Consider the following 22,985-nt stretch of genomic DNA (forward strand, 5'->3'; position numbering starts at 1 on the left):
GGCTCTTCAGTGACTGACCGTACTTCTCACAGCAACTCACACTTTCAGTGAGCGATTAAAAAAAAAAAAAAATGAGCACACAAGAAAGCAAATGAAGTACAACGTAAAAGTTTGACAAAGATTGCAACTTCAATAAGAATTATCAGAGGAGAGCAGAGCCTCGAAGGTGGTGAAAGAAGAATTCTAGTTCCTTTTTTCAGTTCATTGATGCCTTCCTATAAAACAACCATTCATCAAGTGCACCCCTTCACTTTGTTAAAAGGTGTTGCTGCACTCTTTTATGAAAAGCTTTCAAGAAGGCAAGCCAGCAATTGGGAGTTGGAAAGCACAACGGAAATCATACATTTCCACATATCAATCCACTGAACTGAATAAAACTATATCACGCTGAAATATTTTGAATGATTACAGTAAGGTCCTATTATTACTCAAGGTCAATACACAGTAGATACTGCTTTAGGAAATGCCGTCCCAGAAAAAACTTACCTGTGACCTGCAGCTCAAAGCATTGAACATGTCAAAAAAGACAAAGCACGTAAATGTCATAGTAGTATCCCTTGGTGTCACAATTTGGTCACTCATCTAAAGAAAGAGCAGTGAAGCACTCATTACGAACAATAACTATAATACTACATAGATTCATTAAAAATACCATAACAACCCCATAGGCTATAGTATAAGGCATGACACAGCAGTTAGCTCTACATTAATTTGGGTCCCCTAAACACAACTGCATGAACAAGCATTTCAGCACTTTAACCAATCTCAATTTATACGCACTAAAGTGACTAACTTTAGAGTCCTTCATCAATAACAGAATTCCCTAGCTGCTGAGCCACCTTGGCGGGCGCAGGAAAACAAGCATCAGGCATGAATATGAATATGGCTGCAAATCTGTGTATGTGTGTATGTTCGAGATTCTCGCTAAGACCGCTCATTAAAAGAGGTTTAGATTTAAGTCTCCGTTCACACAGCCATATTTTTCTTCTGCTTCTCTGCAAGTCATTCAATGAAAACTGGTCACTAACAATGCTTACTCCAGCTTTGTCTCTCTATACTGACATGGTGACAAGAGCCTTGGAGTACTGTTCGCTAACAATTCACACAACTGAAAGGTTTCTTCAAATTTAGCGCAATTCAGAATACAGTGGAATCTTGTTGATAGGATTCTCATGGGAAACGAAGATAAAAATATATCTGAAAATTGTATTATCGAAAACAGGCCCCAAAAGATTGCAAAAGAAACACACCTGGTCCAGAACTGACTTTTATTACTGTGCTTTTCACTAGCCATCTGGTACTGGACTTTTTTGCTTCTCAATGTTCAGAAACAAGGTTTTCTGAAACTCCTAGAAACGAGTCACAGTTTCATCGCGTAGCTTCGAAATGGCAGCATAGCCATGAAGTGCACCTAAACTTTAGCGCTCTGCCAATTTCGCCAAGAGCGTCAATGCTGCAGGAGAGCTCATCAGAAGAGAAACATGTGAAGCCAAGGTCGGTGCTGCAACAGCGAGGGCATGAAATGAGAAACCCACTGCTAAATTTGAAAAAGGAAAAAATTCTCTTACACGAGCAAACAATACTAAAACAAGGACTATGAAGATTACCGTTGCTGCTGCCGTTATTATCCTAGTCTTGCTGCCTCTTAAAGAAAAATTCAAAACCACACAAACTTTTTTCATATTTTTGCAATCTTATTAGCTAGACTCATGTGAAAATATAATTGTAATAGCCACATGAAAATGCATTGCCTCTACAGGGCGTTGGCCAGGAACAAAGAAAGAGTTGTATTATTAGGAAAAACCTATTAAGCGGAATCATATCAATGAGATTTCACTGTAGTTTCCCTCTGTACCACAGTTCAGCCTGCACATATAAATTCTCGAACAGGCATAATCGATGACAAGCTAGCCTGAACATGGAAGCAACAGGTGCGGCCACCACCTATGGCTGTTTGAGTTTAGCAATGCTGTTATGTTACTGCTACTCAGCTTCCTCCATGATAATGACATGAAAGAATAAAAAATGGCTGTGTGAACAAAGCCTAACAATTCTTGCAAGTAAAAAAAAAAAAAAAAGAGGTACACTCCTTAAAGGCAAAAAACATCACATTTTTCTTTCTGCATTTATGCTTTAGAATTCTGCGCAAGATATCAATAAACATGCATCGCCGCATGAAGTTCACCTACACTCAGTAAAATGTTTTTAACTGCACTTCTGCCACGCAATTTCAGTTTGGGTTTCAGCTTGACAAACAAAGGCTCCGATGTCATAAGCTAAGGCAAGAGCACTGTGAGGCCCACAAAAACTGGGGCATACTAACTCTTTCACCAGTGGCTCCCATTCTGGCTTCTGCAGCACCTTAGCATAAAAGTTTGCTTGAATTAAAACTACAAAGAAGTCAATGTATTGCAGCTTTTGTATGTGTCACATATACCTGACATTGAAACCTTTGTTCGGCAAACAAACAGAAGAAATGTGACGAAAAAAATGCAGTTGTAAATTCGAAAGCATCAGCAGATTTCAAATGGTGATACATGTTTACTAATGTCTTATGCATAATTGAAAGCATAAATGCAGTAAAAGAAAATTTGGCACCTCTGTCCTTTTAAGACAAACTTCAAGGGACCATGAGAGCTTATGTTATTAGAAGCATTACCAAAAAGTATGTGTGGTCAAGCCAGATGTGCTCCAATATCTTATCAAAGTGTCTTGCACAAAGAACTGTGCTTCTCACTGCTACTCACAACCAAAAGGAATGGCATAAGTGGCATAGCAGACATCATGAAACACAGCTAGGAAATAAGTTTGTTTCATTCTCTTTTTCTCTCCCCACTCTTTAGTACGTGCAGTGAGATGGTTTTCATTAGTTTTTTTGCCATCTGCCTCCTAACGTGCACTGCACCGGTGGCCAGCAAAGGCTGCCGTCAATACCAACAGCAGACACACTGCACATCTGCATGCCTTTCCATCTGCCACAAGCAACACATGGGTGGTGGTGTGAATGCAGTGCCACTGACCGACTACTTGAGAAGTCTGCACTACGCCCTTCTTCTGTCACATCAGCAGATAATTCAGTGTTATTCATATTAAAACCGTTTCAGGCCAAAAGCCTGCTGTGCCTTAGGTGCTGCAAGCTAGGCAATACTATTTTAATTTTTTCTATTAAATATTCAATCTAATGACTGTTTCATCCTAATCTCACAGACAAGTACATCCTCCTGTGCCTTTTTTTCTGTTGAAGATTATGCATGCACAACACCAAACTCTAACATCTATGCCATGCTAATGACCTGCTGTTCACCTTGGACATAAGCCTCAATTTTGCCACTATGCTCTTGCCTTTTTTTTTTTTTTCTTTCAGAGCATCACACAGTGATTCTGAGCTATGCTGCAACACAGTTTGCAGCAGCTGCAAAATTTTATCTTAACCATCTTATTACGTAAACACTGAGGATGCACTGAAAAGCAATAAAAGGCTTTTAAAATATTTGTAACATCCAGGAATTCTGCTCAACTGGATTTGTATTAATGGTCTGGTTTACTGGGTTTTACGTCCCAAAGCAACTAAAAAAAAATGCCGTAGGGGCAGGCTCTGGAAATTTCGACCACCCGGGGTTCGACCACCAAAAAGTGGCCACCGCGGCCACAATTTGTATTAATGTTGTATGCATATGCAGCAGATAAAAACGTAAAATGCACAGAAAAATCACCTCTTTCTTAAAAATAAACAAAGTCCCCAGAATGATGATCAGTGAGGACATAACCACGTTGAATATTAGGTCTTTTGTGATCATGGGCTGCTTCGTGTTACGTGGAGGCTGCTTCAACACATCATGGTCCACAGGCTCAACACCCAGGCTAAGAGAAAGAAAAAGCATCAACATAATGTCTTCATTCTCGAACAAAACAAATTTTTACGTCTCTTTAGCAACTGAACTTATTGCTTACCACAAGAAATTACAACTGTAAACTGCAATTACAAGTGCATACTGTAAACTGCAATTACAAGTGCATAGTTTTAAAACAACCCTTTTCTTTGATAATGCAGTAAAGAAAGTCTGCACATTGGTATTTCCATTAATAAAACAGGCAATGCCAGTGGGCACTAAGCTATATGCCAATATCTGTGGCAGCAATAACCTCACTAACAAATGTGCAAATCAATTTTTAAGTTGTCCATGGAAATGCCACTTTCATAACATCTCCACAGGAAACTCTTCTAGTGCTCATTCAGAATTTTCAACAACACAAAAATACCACACTTAGTCTATCCAAACATTTCGTGAAGCTAATACCCCTGTCACATGGTCATTTTCAAAGGTGATTGAGTCGATAGCCTTTGAGATTTTCAATCGCGATTAAACTCGAAGGAGTTGTGCCGCTGCTACAAGGCAAAACTCGAAGACTGTTGAAATAGTTCTGGTGTTTGGTGCCAAACTTTTGTGGCACGACTGTCATTGCTTTTGGTTTTGCTTAAAAAACAAATCTTTCAATAAATGCAAAATAAAATATAACTGTTACCTTTTTTAGTAACAGCAGTTGGTTAGTTGTTATTAAAGGGCCACTGTCCAGGGTATAACTTTTTAAGCAAAGGAGCCGAATGCTTCGATCAGGTACCGGAGATAGTCTGTGCAAAATGCTACAGTGATATGCGTGTCGTAAAGCAGCAAAAATAGAAATCAAAGCTCTCTTATTCTCCCCTTCGGGAAACCAGCTTCCCTGTTCTCTACGAGCCGCTAGGCTTACGTCAAAGTAGCGACGACATCCATTTGGTCTGTCTCGCTGACTGACGGGTGAAGGATGGGCGTACATGACTAATCGTGTGCGCCGCTCACTGCGCGCTTTTCCCTTGCCACGGCCGGACTGAATGCAATGAATGCAGTGGCGCACACTCCCTTGCCCGTTTCGTTTTTGCTCACGCAGAGTGCCATGCTCCACCTCCCACCAAACGCGGAGGAGGAAGGGGAATTTGGCTAGCGGAGGCTAGGCGACTAAGCAGGAGAGTGAAAAACCTTTGCTAGGGAACGGGAGGAGAGAAACACGACAGAATCGGGTGACTGCGGTGGCTGTAACTGCGCTATTAGCTACTCTTTACAAAAGCATTTTTTCGGCCCTTGCGTTCTGGGGGTGAAGCCTCACAGACCTCTGTGATAAAACGATTAACTAAAATTAACTAGTGAACGTTTTCACTTTTGATTTCAAGGGCCAACATTATATTATGAACTTTCACATAGGGGATGAGTCCTGTTTATAAATTTTCTTTATTGGTAATATTTTTCAAAATACTTAACGTCGAAAATATGCATTTTTTTAGGTCGTAAATTTGGCTTCTTGCAATTAACATTTTTGAAATGGAGTTGCTAGGCATAGTAATGTCGCAGAAACCATGTAACTGCTTATATGGCATAAAATAGACAAACGGCTTCCATATCTGCTGTATTTTAAATGCAAGTAATGTCATTTTAAAAACATGAACTGCGGGAAGCCAACTATCCGAGATGAAAAATGCACCGGCAAGATATTTACTTCATGTTGTTCAGAATTTCATCTTCTAGCCGCTGTATCAAAATTATTTTAGTATATGAGAAATGAAATTATTAGTAATTTTTTAATTTCTACACATTAATTTGCCCAAATTTTGTACATATTTTTATTTAAAAATAAATAATGTTATTCGCACGCTGATAATTTTGGTACAGTAAATTGCCACATATGTACTGTACACACAGAAAAAATCAGCTTGGTACCTATTGCATTTTGAAAATAATGGTACCGACGTAACAAAAAATCTCGTTTTGAGAAAACTGAGTTTAAAGTAAACAAAACCTTTAATCCCAAGATTTCGACTTAGCCAACTCATTTCGACCAATTTATTCAGTAGGCACCAGCTGCATAGTCATCATCTAGGTCAGCTAGGCGCTTCTTTTCCTGCCGTTTAGCTTCTCGTGCTCGATTTGTCACTTGCTGCATAGCTCAACTAGCGAAATAAACTCAATGCCGATTGACTTGCTTCAGCCAGCGGACAGTGTTGCTGCCCGGACTTAGTTCGCATGCCTCAAGAACCTTAGTTTTTGTGATGGCACCATCATTGAAGGTCAGAACAGCATCTAATGTAGCAATCTTCAATGTTTGTAGGCCCACAAAGTCATTTTTTGGAGCACGCTCCCATACGACGTTGTTGAAGGACTCGTTTGGGTTCTGGGTTCATCCGTGCAGGCACTTCAATAGAGGCTCTGGCTGTGCAAGCTGCCGATAGATAGTCTTTAGGGCCTCCAAGACAGGTGGAGGAAGACTGCCTTTATGCACAAACATTTCGTGTTTTAGTATTTAATAAAAGCGCAGAAAAAACACCGCTTGTAAAGGGGGTGTGACGCTGACCGCTTTGCTTTCAGATAGCCTTTTCAGGTTGATATAAATCGCACAGAATGAAGTGTGGTACATCAATTGATGCAGAAAAAAATGTACTTTCATATTTAGAAAAAAACTAAAAATTGAATTTTTTTTTTTAGATCTTTTTTTGCTTACCCTGTTCCCTTAGCATAACGTCTGTCGTCTCTTAATCTCAAAAGTACAAAAGTTGATTAGTTACGTTCAGTTAATCAATCATTCAGTCACTGAGCTCTATCATGTACGTAATGTCTGCCTTGCCGTTAAATTCGCGTAATTCCGTTTTCTCAATGGTACGGTCCTCTAAGCAGCTTCACTTGCGACAAATAGCAGGAATATTCTTAAAACGAAGAAGCGCAATTAAAGCATTCATTTTCTATCGCTTCTGTGGCGCAATGGTTTAACGCTTCGTTTTCGAACGCCAAAACTGTGGCTCGAACCTACTTAGCATTTTTTTCTGTACTCTTTTTAACAATCGACAACAAGATATTAAATTGCAAACATATTTGAATGAGGTGTGTTCCCTTTTAGGTTGCGTTGTGTAATGTTTTTGCATATAAGTAGCTGTAAAAGTAAAATCAGCAATGTACCAACTGCGAGGCAACATCAAATGCTGTTTAACATCAAAGGCAACATCAAATTTAACTATTTAAATTCTTAATTAGTTTGGCAACTATTTACCACCTTCAGTGGGTGCGTGTTACATTTAGGTTGCGTTTAGACACACTTCAGCATCGGAAACATCGTTTAACTTGCAGACATATACAACTAGTGAGGAAGAAGTTCCAGGACCCTGCCGTTGAGAGATCAGAATTATGCGTCAAATCCACCTGCACAGACTGCACAGCCGTCGCTCTCAAAGGTTTAAAATAATGATCTGTAAGCAGTTAAAAAACACCTGGTATACATATATACAGGTTGCCCCACATAACTTTAACCAAGCTTTTAAAAATGATAGGCACTTCAGACATGAATGGAAAAATTGTTCAATTACTCAACTTTTTAAGTGTTGGCTGCAGACTCCAAGCAAACTTGTGAAGCACCTTCAGCAACCTCTAAATAACTACTTTCTATATGACACATCTCACATGTTATTTTTTTCCCGCATTTCAAAGGAGGACTAAGAAAGAAAAAAAATGAAAGCCACCTGACAGGCCACATGCGTTCTTTCCCTGGAGTGAAATCAAAAAGCAGTTTTTTTTTCTTCTTTTCTTTCTGCAGTGTTGCATGCTTCCTCACTTCTGCAACTCTTGGCAAGCAACACACATCTGCAACCTCATGCGACAAGAAGCGGAGGCCCAAACACCTGCTACTACAGGCAGAATAGCCTTTCACTTCCCCATGGTCTGCCACGCTGCAGCCAACTTTGCTCATCCATAGCACAATTAAGAGCAGCACAATAGCAGTGTGCAAGAGCAATGTCGAGCCTTCTTTGGAACATGGTAGAAAGAACCATGTGAGATACACCGTACAGAAAACAACTTATTGGGGAGCTTCTCTGCACCTTTGCATATCACACTTGGGGTCTGCAGCCAATACTTAAAAAGTTGACTGAACTGCATGAAATCGCAGACGTGTATAGAGGCATTTCTGGCAATTTCTTCATCATTCTGAGCGCATCGCCGCAGTTGCCCCGATGGCCGGCGGTCAGCAGGAAGTGGCCGAGAGGCATGCGCAGCGCCCAATGGCCAGACAAACGGTGCATAGGAGTCCCCAAATGGCCACAGGGGAAGAAGGGGTGCAAGCGTTCAGCATGTCGAAAGTGGCTGTTTACTCTGGACCTGCCCACATGCCACACGGTCACATTACTCACAGTTAGGGTTTTGTTCATTCTTGTGTTTTATACTTTTTTTCGAATGCGAGGGGTAAAAATTGGGCCCTATTTTTCAATTTGACAATAGGAGAGAAATCTGGTTTTTTTGGGGAAACATTTCTAAATTCAAGTTTATTTCGGGTCAAATTTACAAGCTGTAATAATCTATGCATTTTGTAAATCAAAGGGCAACAATAACTGCTATGTTTTAAGCAAATAATCGGGGAAAAATTGAAGTTCTCAAGAAAATATACCAAAATTCTATGTTTTTGTGGTAATAAATAATTACTTGACAGTGAAGGGCCTGGATCATTTTTACAACATTAAATATCTTATTCACACCAGCTGATAGACTAAGTACACTTCCCTGTTACCATACATAATCATCAGCATGTGTAGCATTTCTGCTTCTATACGACACCTGTCTGGTCTTTGGAGGTATCTCAGCTGAGAGAACATTCAGCATCAGAGCTACTATTAGCTTGGTGCAACAATGTCAACGTGGCAATTGCTAGCCTGGGATAGTGAACAGTTGTGCCGTGCAGATAGTCCATGGCTTCAATACCTGTATAACAGGGTTCGCTTCAGCAAGTACTGTTATACTCCTCGCAAAGAGAGCCTGTCATTTGTCACAGAAATCAAGAGAGGTCGATAGTCATCAAACGACTGACTCTGCAGCCGCTTTTGGAATGGATCCAGTATGGCTCCCAATTTCTATAACGTCAATTAGTCTTCGTCTTTATCCAAGACGCTTCATATCTAAGTGCAGTGATATTTAGTGGAGATTAGCCCGCATAACTCTTCACAAGTTCTTACAAGTGAGGCTCTGCTCTTTGGTAACATCAACAAAACATCTCTTGCCTGGTCACTTTAGTGTGCTGTAGCTTGAGGTGTGCGAGGAGATTGAAGCTTGGCATTGGAAGTTTTCTGCTTTGAAGCACTTTCCGCACATTTAAAAATGGTTCAAGTAGTATATTTCTCATAAAGACTGCCTTCAAGTCTTTCTTTCTTCCTTATTTTTTTTTCATGAAGTACCACTTGATTAGCTTCTGCTCTACTTTTTTCACAAGAGCATTTAGCAAGTGTCATCGATGAGCTCCACATTTTATAACAAAAACAAGCACTTTGTAGAAGCTTTGCTATGTATTTGTAACTATAGGAGGAGGCTTTGTATAGGCTATTAGAAGCACAAATTTCGATTTACTTTTGGTACAGCTTGTTAGCGTAATTAAAAAATGCTCAAACCTTGATCGCTACGGGGCAGAACAGTTCAGTGGGCAGAGTTTTGCCAGAAATCCGAGAAAAAATCAGGTTTACCTTACTTACATTCAACCCTACCAACTCGCATAACCTCTTCCTAGGAAAGCTGGGCCGCTCTACCTGCTGAACTCCCGCCAATTACTCATGGCCACAGCCGTTTGCCCATAATATCCACGTGTCGGGCAATATAGGCCCCAACTCATCTGCATGAGGCGACAACCCTTTGGCCAGGGTCAATCAATAAATGTTTCTCTCTCTCTCTCCTTGCTTCATCAAAAATTATTAATAAAAAAAGTTAAATGATGTTGAAAAGTACAATGTTGCTCTTATTATCCAGCCATTAGCTACATAAAACTCTAATCTTCAATGAGAAAAAAGAAAAGTAGGACAAAGCTATCATTCTATATGACAGCTTACCAAAGACAGTAACCCCCCCCCTTTTTTTCTTCATTAAAACTGCAGTCAGACGTGCTAACCGCTGCTGAGCAAGTGCGAACTCTGCCAAGATCTCCTGAAATAGATAATAACCATGAGAAATTACCAAGTAGCTAGAGACTATACTCACTGCTAAGCAATAACTCGCTTCAATGACGAACAAGGTAACATGTACTGCTACAAGAAAAGTCCTGAAACAAGGGTTTACCCAAAAATTCGGAGCACTTTTTAAATGCCGAAATCATAATTTAGAAACAAAAAATATTTACAAAGTAAATTAACTGTCTGGCAACCATTTTGGACATGTGAGAAATAGTATTTATTAGGTTTTACACCATTAAACTGGAACTGAAAATAGTGCTAAGTGAATACAACCTTTGTGCAGGTGGGCCATCCATAATGATGTTTATCCAGAGGATCTGCATTGCATTGAGAGGATTGGGGATCTTCATCAGTGTAGACAACGCAATCAAAGATAGTGCTGCAATACTCCTGTTTACAGAGAGGAAAAATCAAAAGCAGTTGAAAGAATAAAAACCTGAAATTCAGAAGAGCCATTAATGGCAGTTTTATTAGAAATGCAAACTCTATAACAAATTAAAACATACGTGCTCAGCTGGAATGTAACGAAATTCCTGATGTTGTAAAATATCCCTTTGCCTTCTTCAATGGCAGCCCTGTAAAAACATGAAAAATTGTATTGTACCTGTCAAGAATTAAAGGTTTCAGGTTTTATCTCCAAGAGCCAATAGACCTTAAAACTAAACCTTGGGCTCTACAATTTATATCATGCATAAACACAGCATGAAAGAGCACTGAACAATCAGCAAATTCATTTTTTAATTTGCTTTAAGGAAAAAAAATTACTCACTGCACTGCTTGGAGACATAAGAGAAAAAAAAAAAAGACACATTAGAAGCATGCCCATTTGGAAATTTAAAGACAGTAATTACACATGCAGAGACTCTGCTCATCAACAATTACAGACTAGCCCTGTTATAGCAAAGCCACTTATAGCGAAATGGCAGTAATAACGAAGACCCCAAAACAATCTACCAATTGGAACGTTTTTATACCTTTCAGGCAAATTTCTGTGCAAAAGTAAGGGCAAAACCCGGCTGACGGTTGCATGTGCGGCGTCGTCTGCCCTCCCGCGAAGCAAAAGGTTGCTTCACTACATAGCTTGGCTCTCCGTTCCTGTTGATCCTCAACTTGGCTATGTTGAGTCTCGCAAGCTGCTGACGCAGTGGCTGATGCTCTACAGATGTTCCTCGGGAATTTGAAGCTAAACTTGACTTCGCATCTGGACGACATGGAGGCAGCAATCCTGAAGCCCACGCTCATGAAACATGCTCAGGGAACACTGGACCACTTCTTCCAGCGACGATAAATCAATTTGCTCATAGTGGACCACTGAATTTTCGGGACTCGCTGAGGATTGCAAGAACGTCCAAAAAATACAGCTTTATATAAAAAGATCACTTTACATGAACTTCCAATTGACACATTGTGGAGGAAGGAGGTCAGCAGTTTTGTGCCCATTCTGATGCTTGTGTCTTGCCGCACAGTGTTTACAAAGACAATGAGTGGCGTCCAGCGTTCGATGGTTGTATTGCTGTCGACATGTGGAGAGCGAATGCGTGGGCTCAGACGAAGAACAGACGTGGAAGCAAAACCTGGCGCCGCGAGTTCGCTGAACCACCGTGTTTTGAGGATGCTCCACCTTTAGTGCTCGCAATCCATGCGGTGAAGCATTCTCAATACGCGACGAGGCCGTCTGTGAAGCGGCACCACTCCTATTACGTCGCACTGCGAATGAACATACGGAGAATATTAGCCCTGCATATTAGGCCCCTTTCTAGGTAAAACTTTTCTTTACTTGATCACATTTTCGAGTCCCTTTCAGGTGCTTCATGTACGTTTGTAAGGTTGAAAGTTGGGCGAGTTGAATGAAAAAGTTTAGTTGCGAAAAAGCGCTCGTGTTGTGTCCTTTTACTCCTTGGTCCTCGTTTTTTGCGCTACCTTAAAAATGATCATGTACGTTACTTCTATAGAGCAAGTGCCAGTGCTGCAAATATGTCCGAATAAACAAGCACAGATCAAAATTTTCGGTTGGCGACTTATTGGTTTGGATTATCAGTTGGTTACAAAGCCCAGATATATGACATATAACGAAATTACAGATATAGCGAAGTCATCTCTCATTCCCGACGACTTCGTTCAACTGGGCTAGAACGATAACCAACCCTGAACAATATAGGCTACAGGTCCACAAGAGACATCTACACAGAGTATATGCAGTGGGTGTCAAGGGGAAGTGATGATCCTGGGAGCCATTAATGAGGGCATAGCTTTAACTGGGGTGGAATGAAGAAAAGAGATTTTGAAGCAGCTCTTAAGCAGCAAAATGTGCATTTCGGAGCAGCTATGAAGCAGAAAATGTGTGTTTTGAAGCAGCTGGGGAGCAGAAATATAATCATTTTCTAGTAGCAATATCAGCATTTTGAAGCAACTTGAAGCATGTGGTCAAATCTTCATAAAATCGTGAAGTCCCCCACTGCTTTCTTTGCACTGCAACGCAGTAGAAGTGGTGCCTGCTTACAAATGGCCCCGTCGTGTTTTTAGGATACTCCACAACTCAGAACGGCGCGTGACCAGTGTGCCGTTTCAGTGTAGTAGAAGAAGCACATGGATGCAAGTGAGGGAAATGTGCATAAGCGTTAGAACACTTGACATCATCCCTAAATAAAAATAAGAGACTAGCGACGTGCCAAGCAACGTTCAAAGTAGCGCAACCGGCCGATATATGCGCCTCACCACAACACAGGTTTGTAGGAGGTTAAGGAAACTGAAACTATGCCACTGAACTGTACTTTGAAAGTGGAGGACTCCAATCGTCGTCGTACCTGCCATAACATGCACGAGGGCTTGTGTAGAACTGTTCCATGAAATGCAGATTTGAGAGGACCATATCTGTGATTGCTAGCTGTGCAATTCCTACCCCTCCCCTCTTTCTCCACCACCCTGTTCGAATTTATCAGTGAGAGCACATCCATGTCCGTAATAATGAGCATTCAACACCAGACTTACGTGCGACTAAGTCCCACTCTTAGTCCAAATTACCAGAAGTCGAAATGACAAGATTTTACAAAACCTGTGTGGGATTAAAGCGGTACCCACGAAGGGACCACAGGAGCACATGCGTACGTGCTTTGCTGATTCTGCAATGTTCCCAAGACATGTTCTGCAGATGCTGTGTCTTTCATTGTATAGTGATCGAAATAATCCAGCAAATGGCCCCCGTTCACACCTCATTTTGTGGTGCCGACGCACCAGCTCTCGATGCTGTCAGAGTATCACTTTCTGGCCTAACCAGCATTACTACACATGTTGATTTTATGAAAGATGTGACCGTTGTGAAATGCTGCAACCAGCGAATGCCGTTTGAATTTCGCGATGACTGGCCGCGAGTTCACATGCACAAAAAAACCCGTAATTTCCGAATAATCGTACTGATTAACACATACAAAAAGTGTGGTGTGAATAATATAGCAATCCCTGTCGCAAACCATTAATGTTGGTCGTTTTGACACCCATGAAAACCGTGACATGGAGAGTAAAAAAAGTCGATATTGCATTTTCCTGGTCTATTTGGCGCAAGGTGGCACAATTTCGGTCAATTAAATGCTTTTGGTGCACTATGGCACAGAAAATTGTATTTGTATCAAAATGGCACAACTGCAACAGCTGTCCCAACCCTGCATTAAACAAGAGGCAATAGCAGCCTCGCCATTGTTACAGTAGCCTCACCACTTCAGCAATGTGTCTCCAGACCAAAGTTTTTTGTGCCAAGCCATCCTTACTTTTCTGGTGCAATTAGCCCCTTAGCAGGCAGCATTATAAAAAAGGGGGAGGGTTTGTGTATATACTTCAAACCCCACTTCCCATGCCCTTGGGCTTGGGGAGGTGATGTCATGTGCTGGCTAGTGTAGCCCGAAATCCACACAAAATTAAATTTCAAAAAGTGGGCCAAGCAGTGTTTAAAAATAACTGTATGACAAATTATGAGGCATAAATAAACTTCAATATTACTGTAAATGTTTAGTACGGACAACTAGAGGCTAACACTAAACAAAGAATGTATGCTTTCTTGCATGCTACTTACATGATAGTGAAGAAGTCGTCATCAACAAGAATCATGTCAGCTGCCTCCTTGCAGACGTCTGTGCCAATTTTGCCCATAGCAATGCCAATGTCAGCTTTCTTCAAAGCAACTCCATCATTCACACCATCACCTGTCATGCCCACAATGTAGTGGTTTCGCTGAAGAGCCTACAGCAATCAAGAAAAACCACAGAGCAAGTACATGTATAATCAAAGGGCACAGACAGATGACAATCATAGCTTTAGAGCTGCAATCTCGCTGAATGCAATAGCAGACTATCAACTACTCACTCCTGGAATAAGGTATAGTAAGAAACAATGCCACTAAGGGTGTGCAAGTACAAAATTTTATAAACACAAATCAAATACAAATATGAGAAAAAAATGCATTCAAATATAGAATACCTAATCAGTGGGGGGAAACAAAAAAAAAGGAAAAATTAGAAATGGCAAACACTATTCATCATGTTCATTTCAGAATTCACATGGTATTAACAAATGAAGTTAAACTAGAACTGCACAAAGTGTATGCCATACTGAAAAGTTCAGAAAAAATTTTATATCGAATCCTGCATACCAGTTTGCTGTACTGGAAGGACCTGCATGACACCAAGTTGAGTCATCATATCACTGCTTAATACAGTAAACTATCGTTTATTTCACCTTTGAAAAGACCAGAAAACATGTCCGAATTAACCGAAAGCTCAAACTGTTGAAGCCTAGGGAAAAAAAAAAAAAAAAAAAAAAACTGCTGAAAAACGTTTGCATTTCAGTAACTTTACTTGATGAAGATCTGCATGATGGTTGTCTGCATTTGAGATTAAACTGAAAAAAGAACATTTTTTAAGCTCTGTCAAGTGCTTCCTTTTGCACATATGTGCTGGGAAAGCCCCCTTCACAAAACAGGGCCATTGTGTTCTGAAAATGCTTCCCTGCGTAGTCTACGCAGTCAAGCATTATGGTGAAACGCATAGTGCAATGAAACTGAATGCAATAAAATTGGAGACCTCAAAGAAGTGAGAAAAAAAAAACAGCAGAATCATGGAAGTCTAGCAGAACTGGCTAGTACCTTCAAACCCTAAAGTATCGGTGCATTTCCTGCAGCGCAACTCTTGCTCCATACCTGTGACAGAATAACTGAGCATCTGAGGTAGCATGTGTCCACATCTTTCTGCAGGGTACCCTTACTATTTTTGGTCAATTTAAGTAACTTTGCGGTCCCAGTGCATTTGCATTATTGTGATTTTCCTGCAATTAAACTTAATGGCAATCCCAACCAACGATCAAACATTTATTAATAGAGCATTAGTCTAAATACCAATACTTCTGAACTAAGGAGTCTAAAATGCTTGCATCAATAGATTAGGTTTGGTTTAGTTTGTAGGGTTTAACATCCCAAAGTTACTCAGGCTGCAAGAGATGCCACGATGGCAGGCTCGGGAATTTCGACGACCTTGGGCTCTTCAACGTGCATTGACACTGCATAGTACACAGGAGCCTTGCTTTTCATCTCCATCGAAAAGCGGCCACCGTGGCCAGGATTCGATCCCACATCCTTGGATTCAGCAGTCGAGCACCCTAACCATTGCACCACCGTGGTGGGGTGCATCAATACATTAGGAAATTTCTTGCAACCTATCGTACTTTGCAGTGTGCAAGACTTTTGAGGCTTTTAACAAAAACATTGGTATATAAGACGCACCCTTGTATAAGACCCACCAGAATATACCAAGTTGGGGCAATGGCACTTGACTATATATAAACACGTGGCCATTGTGAAATGCTCCATGTTTGTGAGAACAAGTCTTACACGGCGGCAAATTATTTAAAAATAAAATAGTAATAAGAAAACACTTTCTCTGTACTCAAATCCTTCAAAGATTTCATATTCAACGCACTACCAAAATGTTCGCCAATTTTTGGTGGCAGCGCTTCTGAGACATCCTCTTTGCACTCAGAATCACTTCTCGCCATGCATGGTCGGGGGCTCGGACGTCAGGAACAGTACATGCAAGAAGTGGAGAACGCATTCCGCATCCACCATATGAAGTTGCAAATGGTACTTTTGCATCAAGAATGCAAGAGAATGGTACTTGATGGCAACTAGGAAATAAGTCGGCTTGGCCCGGCTTGTCTTGATCTTGACAGTGTAGCGGGCGAGAAGTCGTTCTTATAGTATAGTTGTGTGTGCACAAGTCACGTTTGCATAAAATGCACGCAAGTTTTGACAATCAGGTGCGCCGGTTTTTTGCAGCAGGTTTCCCTTTCTCTCTCCTGACAGCTGTTGGCGAAGCGCAGATTCAAAAGTGAAAAACCAGAACGCCAAGTCAAAGGTTGGCAGCCAAACGTGAAACATTCAGGCCAGTTGTGGTGCCTTATCTTCATAAGGTTTCACTTCATCTCAAGGAAGTAGCAAACAGGTGTTCTATCCCTCTAGTGTTTTCTGCCCTGAACTAGCTATCTAAGCTGTGCTCTTGCACGTGCGGTGATGGAAGACGTGGCTGCAAATCAGGCATGGGACTACCTATGTCCCACGCACCATCGGAGCGGAGTATGCTATCCCACTTTCCTGTGGGAAGAATTAAGTCGGGCAGACAGGCCACTGTGTTAACGAGCAACACAGGAAGAATGCGCTAAACGTTATGAACAAAGATGAAAATGGTGTTCATCTCGTGTCACACATTCCTGCTTGTAAATGTGCACCGCTATTTGATAAGACGTCAACAAATATGAACACATGCAGTTGGCGCTTGAAGCCTACCATATCAAGGAAAAAGCTGAAGACTGTATTAGCGACACATTTCCATTTCTAGTAAAAGTTCTTGTTCTTGCGACATGGTTACATGGGCTGGATAACATGTCTTTTTCTGGTTTAATTGCAGAAGGGTGGCCTAAGTCTATGCATGCGCTGTTGCCAAAAGGAATAAAAGCAGTTAGTGAAGCTCCTGTCCTGTCCTTGTCTCTTCTCTGTGGATCGTCTAGTGTTTGCACTCATCAGTTACCTTAGAAAGATCATGAACCAACTAGCCCCAACCAAAATTTTATTGATATATCACGTGGTGTGGGCATGTGCTCAGAATTACCACCTTCCCCTAGCTGAGAGGCACGGGAGACTGCCATCCTCAAATGCTCCACATGGAGGCCCAAAGAGCTCTAGTAAAGCGGGTGCGAGATGGCATTGTCGTACAGTGTCCCGTACTAAGGATACCGACCATGTAGCGGGGTCTTCAGACTCCCAAACTCTCTTCTTGAACACTAAACAGTAAGAGTGTGCAAATATTCGAAATACAAATCGAATATGCTCATTATTCAATTCACATTCGCGTTCAAAAAACTGATATCCGAAATTTCAAATATTCGAAGATCCTCTATTTCACTGCAGTTTCCCCACAATGCGTGCTTCAATGCAATGCTTGAAGAATCCTCAAAATGCGATGGGGTCATTTCGTAAAGAGGGACCAACCCATTTGTGAAGAGGGCATAAAAACATTCTTAATTTGGTTTCATCTGAAATGTAGACATCCACTGTAAAAGTGTTCATCAGATAAAATTACTGTGATGCAAACGATTTTCCGCAGTTTTTTTTTCAGGCCCATTTGATAATCCGTTTTAAGTTAAATTGGACATATTTTTTGGTTCCTTGAAGGCCGAATTAACGAGAGCTTGCTGCATTCAGCAGTGATAATGACAGCTCCCACCGGTTTTATTGAGGTCCTTTCCTGTACAAAAAATTGATGTGTACAATCCTTAATAACATTTATATTGGATTCTTCAGTAGGGTATACACTTCTGTGACATTATACTCATATTTTATTTGCAAATATACCACGTGAATCCTGAAATAAAGAAGATGAACAGTGTTTTTTTATATTTAAATTTTCCATTCTTTCTTCACTGATCAAATATTTGATATTTGAAGGCAATTTTTTCCCATATTTGTATTATTATATTTCAATATTTGCACACCTCTATTAAAATGTTTTCACCATCTGCCCCAGCTCTCCGGCTTTTAACACCCTATTGGCACTAATCACCAAATTGAGTTAATTAAAAATTATTAGTAAGTTTTAGTTTAGGCTGTGTAACTAAAATAATTTTTACAGCAAATACATCTGCCACAGCTGAGATAGAAATTTTCAAGCATTTGTCGAAACACCACATATGCACTTGAATTCCTTGCTTGTTCTAATATTACATTTCCATGGCGGATGTAATTGGTGACATTCAGCTTAATATCACCAACTAATTTTTTTCAACAATTCAATTTTATCACTAAAACTTTGTGAAGTACAAAATAAAGCACACCAACACAGTTATGCATCACACACATTAGGTTTAGCACTATGTACAGTGAGTGAAAATCTTAAAGTAAGCAGTCCTCACTTCGCTTTGATGAATCCCACTTGCTAGAAGAGCAGCCTGCACATGGCCACAGACAAATCTGACACTTTGTCCTTATTTTAATAAGAAAGTGAATTATCATATGACAAAGCAGGATTCATTGAATAAACTGTCAGGAGGTGCCTCTACAAGCTATGAAAATAAGAAATGCAAGATTATTTATCAATTACTCACTCCCTTTTGAGGATTCGCATGCAGCAACGAATGTTCAATACCCTTTACTCTAAATAATGTATGCACTTTGTAAGCACCTAAAAGATCATCTCGAACCCTTTTGCACAGGAGCTGTGGATTCAGGAAAGAAGTGCTAAGCTTATGTAGCACACTGCTAGCGAGATACCCATGAACATCAGTGCACCCTGAGCTGTCACACTACCTTGAGGCCAGCCATATAGACCGTTTTCGCGGCGAAGAGGAAAATAGTCTTGAACTGAGTGCGTGGTGCCACTCCTCGTCTCTGGTATGTGGAGAAGTGTGGTAGCAACAGGGATGCCAGGGCATGCTATGCAGAAAACACACGCACTACGCAGTCTTTTGCACAGAAAGCGTCTTGAATAGCCCAAAGGCATCTAATCTGATACAACAATAGCAGGCAGCTCCATCTTTACAGTTTTGTATATTTTTTACGCTTGTTTACATACACTACTCCCCTTCCCTCTCTCCCCTCTTCTTCCCTTCCCTTCTCTTCTCTATCTCCTCCCCGTTCACTTCATTTCCACTGGCCGCAGCTCTGGTGCCAGCAAGTTTTGCGGCTATCAAAACCTTCCTCTTTACTTTTTTTAATAGCAACTGAGGAGAGACGATTAATAGAAGATAAAAATATTAACAGCGGTGCATGGATGCTTGTCGCTGTAAGCTTTTCCAGTTGCAACTGTTTCAATCAGGCGAAATCAAGCGGTCTCTGAATTTCAAGCTCCAATCGAAAGTGTTTCACCTTGGCAGCCTTTCGTGCAAGTTCTGAACACTTTGTTGACAGAGAAGGGACATGAAGAACTGAATACCCATGCAACAAGCAGTCGTTGGGCTACAAGCAGATGACATTATTTGCAACAAAAATTTATGAGATGCCGTCTGGCCAATAAGAATTATTTCAGTGCAATAACCTGATACTTATGAACATGCATGTGTCACTTGAAGACAACTATGCCTGATAAATTGGTTGTCAACTTATTCTTTAGCGAAACAGCACTAGAATATTTTTTTCAGTAGTGTGGTTTTTTGGGCTTGTTGGTACATGATTCCAATACACTATAGCGCAGCAAAAGACGAGGACACATGAGACGAGAGACGAACACCACGAGCGTTAACTTCCAACAAATTTTATTCTCCTGAAGCATCATATTTACACGCCAGAAAAACAGGAATCACATGTGCCAACAGTATCAATTCCTTAGAAAGACAAGCTCTTTATCTGAGAGGAGAATGGAAGGTGTGCTTACACACGCGCATCCTGAACTATTTATCTTTTCAGCTTCAATGATTTCGCGCGTTACCCTTTCTCTGCTTTTTCCTATTACCACACTTTTATCAAAGAAAGGCTTACAGGTTTTTGACTTGCATTCGAGAATTGCATTCTCCTCTCAGATAAAGAGCTCGTCTTTCTAAGGAATTGATACTGTTGGCACATGTGATTCCTGTTTTTCTGGCGTGTAAATATGATGCTTCAGGAGAATAACATTTGTTGGAAGTTAGCGCTCGTGGTGTTCGTCTCTCGTCTCTTGTGTCCTCGTCTTTTGCTGCACTATAGTGTATTGGAATATTTTTTTGTTTTTCTGAAAACATGCAAGCTTTTGCTGCCGATAACAAATGCTTATTTGGTCCATCAGCCATTCCTTAAAATAAGCGAAATTTGCAATAATAAAAGGGTTATAAAATAACTGTTTATAAGACAACTTTCGCTGAGGTCATTCTGAGACATTATGGGATATCATTCCATAAGGATCAATTGTCCATTTTTTGTTTCATCTGACTGGACATCAGCATGACGGCAGCATCAGATGAACGCAGCTAGCGGCCTGTAACAGATATTCTGGGATAGCAGGTCCTGCCGTCAATGAGAGTCATCGTCACTCCTCGCACATACAGTCAAACCAGTGGCTGAGTCACACAGCCAGCCAATGCTGAAATCTGATCGGCAAATATCCCATGCTTGAATGCTGTACCGAAAAGTTACACGAAGGTTGTAATAGGGCTTGTAGTCCTCGGCCGACCCGATCAGGTGCAGAAGTTCCAGTCATTTCTGACTGAATGGCTTAACCACTGCTGAAAAAGCTTTTTTCCGTCAATCAGGTATTTTCAGAACACCAAAATTTGAATACGAAACCTCCAAAATACTGATGTGTGCAACTTGTTTCCTATTCCGTGGATGCAACCGCACACACCAGCATGGCGATTGTTTACAACTCAGCCGCTAGATGGCGTCACCTACACAAAATAGCAGCGCAGCGCGCATGATAAAACGGTCCATAAATGTTGACAGCAGGGCAACATACCTTAACAATGCGAAGTTTATGACCTGGTCCTGTCCTGTAGAAAACTGACACAGAACCAATAATTCTCTGAAGTTCACTGTCAGTCATTGCATCCAGTTGATCACCAGACAGCACAACATTGCCCACAGCATGGAGACCAAGACGAGCCGCTGCATAAGGGTCATAACGACACGACACTCATCACAAACATTGAAATTAAAAAAAAAAAAAGAAAATACATTGTTCTGCTCAAAAAATGTGTAGTAATCTCTACAACAAAAGGACAACTATCAGTATATGCAGGGGTGGGAGGGCTAAAACAAGTCTTAGAGCAGTTCCTGGAGCATAAGAATAAGTCTTTAGAAGCAGCTTTGGAGCAGAATATCCTTTTGTAGCAGCAATACAAGGACACGGACAATGTAAACACTCATTAAAGCAATCTTGTACGCCTCCAAGTAGTGGTGTCATACAGTCGAATCTCGTTACTACAAACATTGCATTAACAATTTTTTTCAAATTAATAAATTTTTTTACTCCTAACTGGTTTCCAATATCTTCAATCTAAAAATATTTCAGAATTACAAATTTCAATACAGTGCATATTTCAGAATAATATGCTTAACTTCTCTAATTTCATAACTCTTCTATAATCAAGAAACGTCAGTATTACAAACAACCAAAGTTAACATTAATAAAATTACTCGAATTAACAGTGCCACAACTCTCGCGTGAAACAGAAACCGCCACTTCCGTCTGTATGCTGTGGGCCATAGCTACCATCATCACCATATCTAGTGCCAACTCCTAGCCCCACCACAAAGGTGTGGTTTAATGTGTAATAGCCAGCAGGCCTAGCTGCCTGCCATTTTCTCTCTGTGCTGTGTGTCGCTCGTCGGTCAGTTGGCCGTGCCATTCGCATGTGCGGGCAGAAATTTTTGTTGTGAATGATCATGTTGTGAATTTCGCGAGATCCGATGATAAATGCAGCCAGCGATGGCGTCAAGAAGCTAAAGCAGTTTTCACTGCAGAAAAACGTGGCTATACTGCAAGAAATCGACACACGGAAAACACAAATCGGCCTCTGCAGACAGCTTGGCATTGCACCATTGACCGTCGCAATCATGTTGAAAGACCGAGACAAAATTTTAAAACTTTACTGCACACTGAAGATTGGGTCCTACCGAACTCTGTTATATAGCGCATGAACAAAAGTCCGCACTTTCATCCTTCGGTGCAATGACGTACCCGATGAAGTGTTGTGCAAAGTGGAAGGCATAGAGAGCTTTTAATCGGTTGTGTGTGTTGCACGCGGCAGAAGAAAACTGATTTCTTCAAATAACGCAGCTTTGACGCTAGTGCAATAATTTCATTTGAGATTTTGCTTGTCTGCACAGGTGTCTACTGCCAAGGTATATCATTTTCATGCATAAGTTTGACCATTGCCTTATAACTGCAATTTTTTTATTACGATATTTCAAAATAACGAATGACTGTAGAAAGTTTTGACGTCCCACCATAAACAACTAAGCCGCTATTTATCACCCCTTAACATTAAACCTCTCCACGACGAGTTTTTGATATATGGAAATCTGGCAAGTGAAACATCACTATTTAAAAGTCTCGAATTAACTAGGCAGCAATTTGTATGCACTCTGTAGGTGATGCTGCATACTATTCTACAAGCTAAAGGACTTTTGCACCTATTGGCCTCGAGATCGAGCAGAGTCGCCACCTTGCGGCTCAGCGGCGAACCCTACTCAGTGTGGATGCGTTTTCGCGTCGCGTGCCAGCCCGCAGTGATTTACGCGTGCACATGCGGCGTGTACAGGAGTGTTTGTTTGTTTCGCAGTTCCTGTGAGCTTTTGCTTACCTATATGCCTCTTGCAAAATAAATATGAACAGTCTATAACTCCACGCTTCATATAAAAAAAATATACTTGTCCGTATCGAGCATGTCATGCTTGGATAAGGACATCATCCATCGCGGTCTTCGGCGCTTGAGATCCTTTGACATGCAATGTCTCAAACGAAGTGGTTCTGTCGTTACCGCC

At 40.9% G+C, this 22,985-nt stretch overlaps 1 protein-coding gene across 4 annotated transcripts in view; it reads right to left on the reverse strand.

The window, feature by feature from the left end:
* SPoCk (secretory pathway calcium atpase) overlaps positions 1 to 22,985 on the reverse strand; it is a 110,340-nt gene that overhangs the window by 10,163 nt on the left and 77,192 nt on the right. For 3 of the 4 annotated variants that reach the window (XM_084589771.1, XM_084589772.1, XM_084589774.1), the window contains exons 17-22: positions 20,956 to 21,104; positions 14,064 to 14,230; positions 10,507 to 10,575; positions 10,274 to 10,390; positions 3,714 to 3,861; positions 487 to 582 (exon numbers count right to left, since the gene is read on the reverse strand). In XM_084589771.1, coding sequence (XP_084445897.1) covers positions 487 to 582; positions 3,714 to 3,861; positions 10,274 to 10,390; positions 10,507 to 10,575; positions 14,064 to 14,230; positions 20,956 to 21,104 — 746 coding nt within the window. Of the gene's footprint in view, positions 1 to 486; positions 583 to 1,338; positions 1,502 to 3,713; positions 3,862 to 10,273; positions 10,391 to 10,506; positions 10,576 to 14,063; positions 14,231 to 20,955; positions 21,105 to 22,985 lie in introns of those variants that run through there. The other variant, XM_084589773.1, reaches the window with a different exon arrangement.

This window comes from Amblyomma maculatum, chromosome 1, assembly GCF_055883805.1.
Source record: "Amblyomma maculatum isolate TAMU_Amacu chromosome 1, ASM5588380v1, whole genome shotgun sequence".
NCBI classification, from domain to species: Eukaryota; Metazoa; Arthropoda; class Arachnida; order Ixodida; family Ixodidae; genus Amblyomma; species Amblyomma maculatum.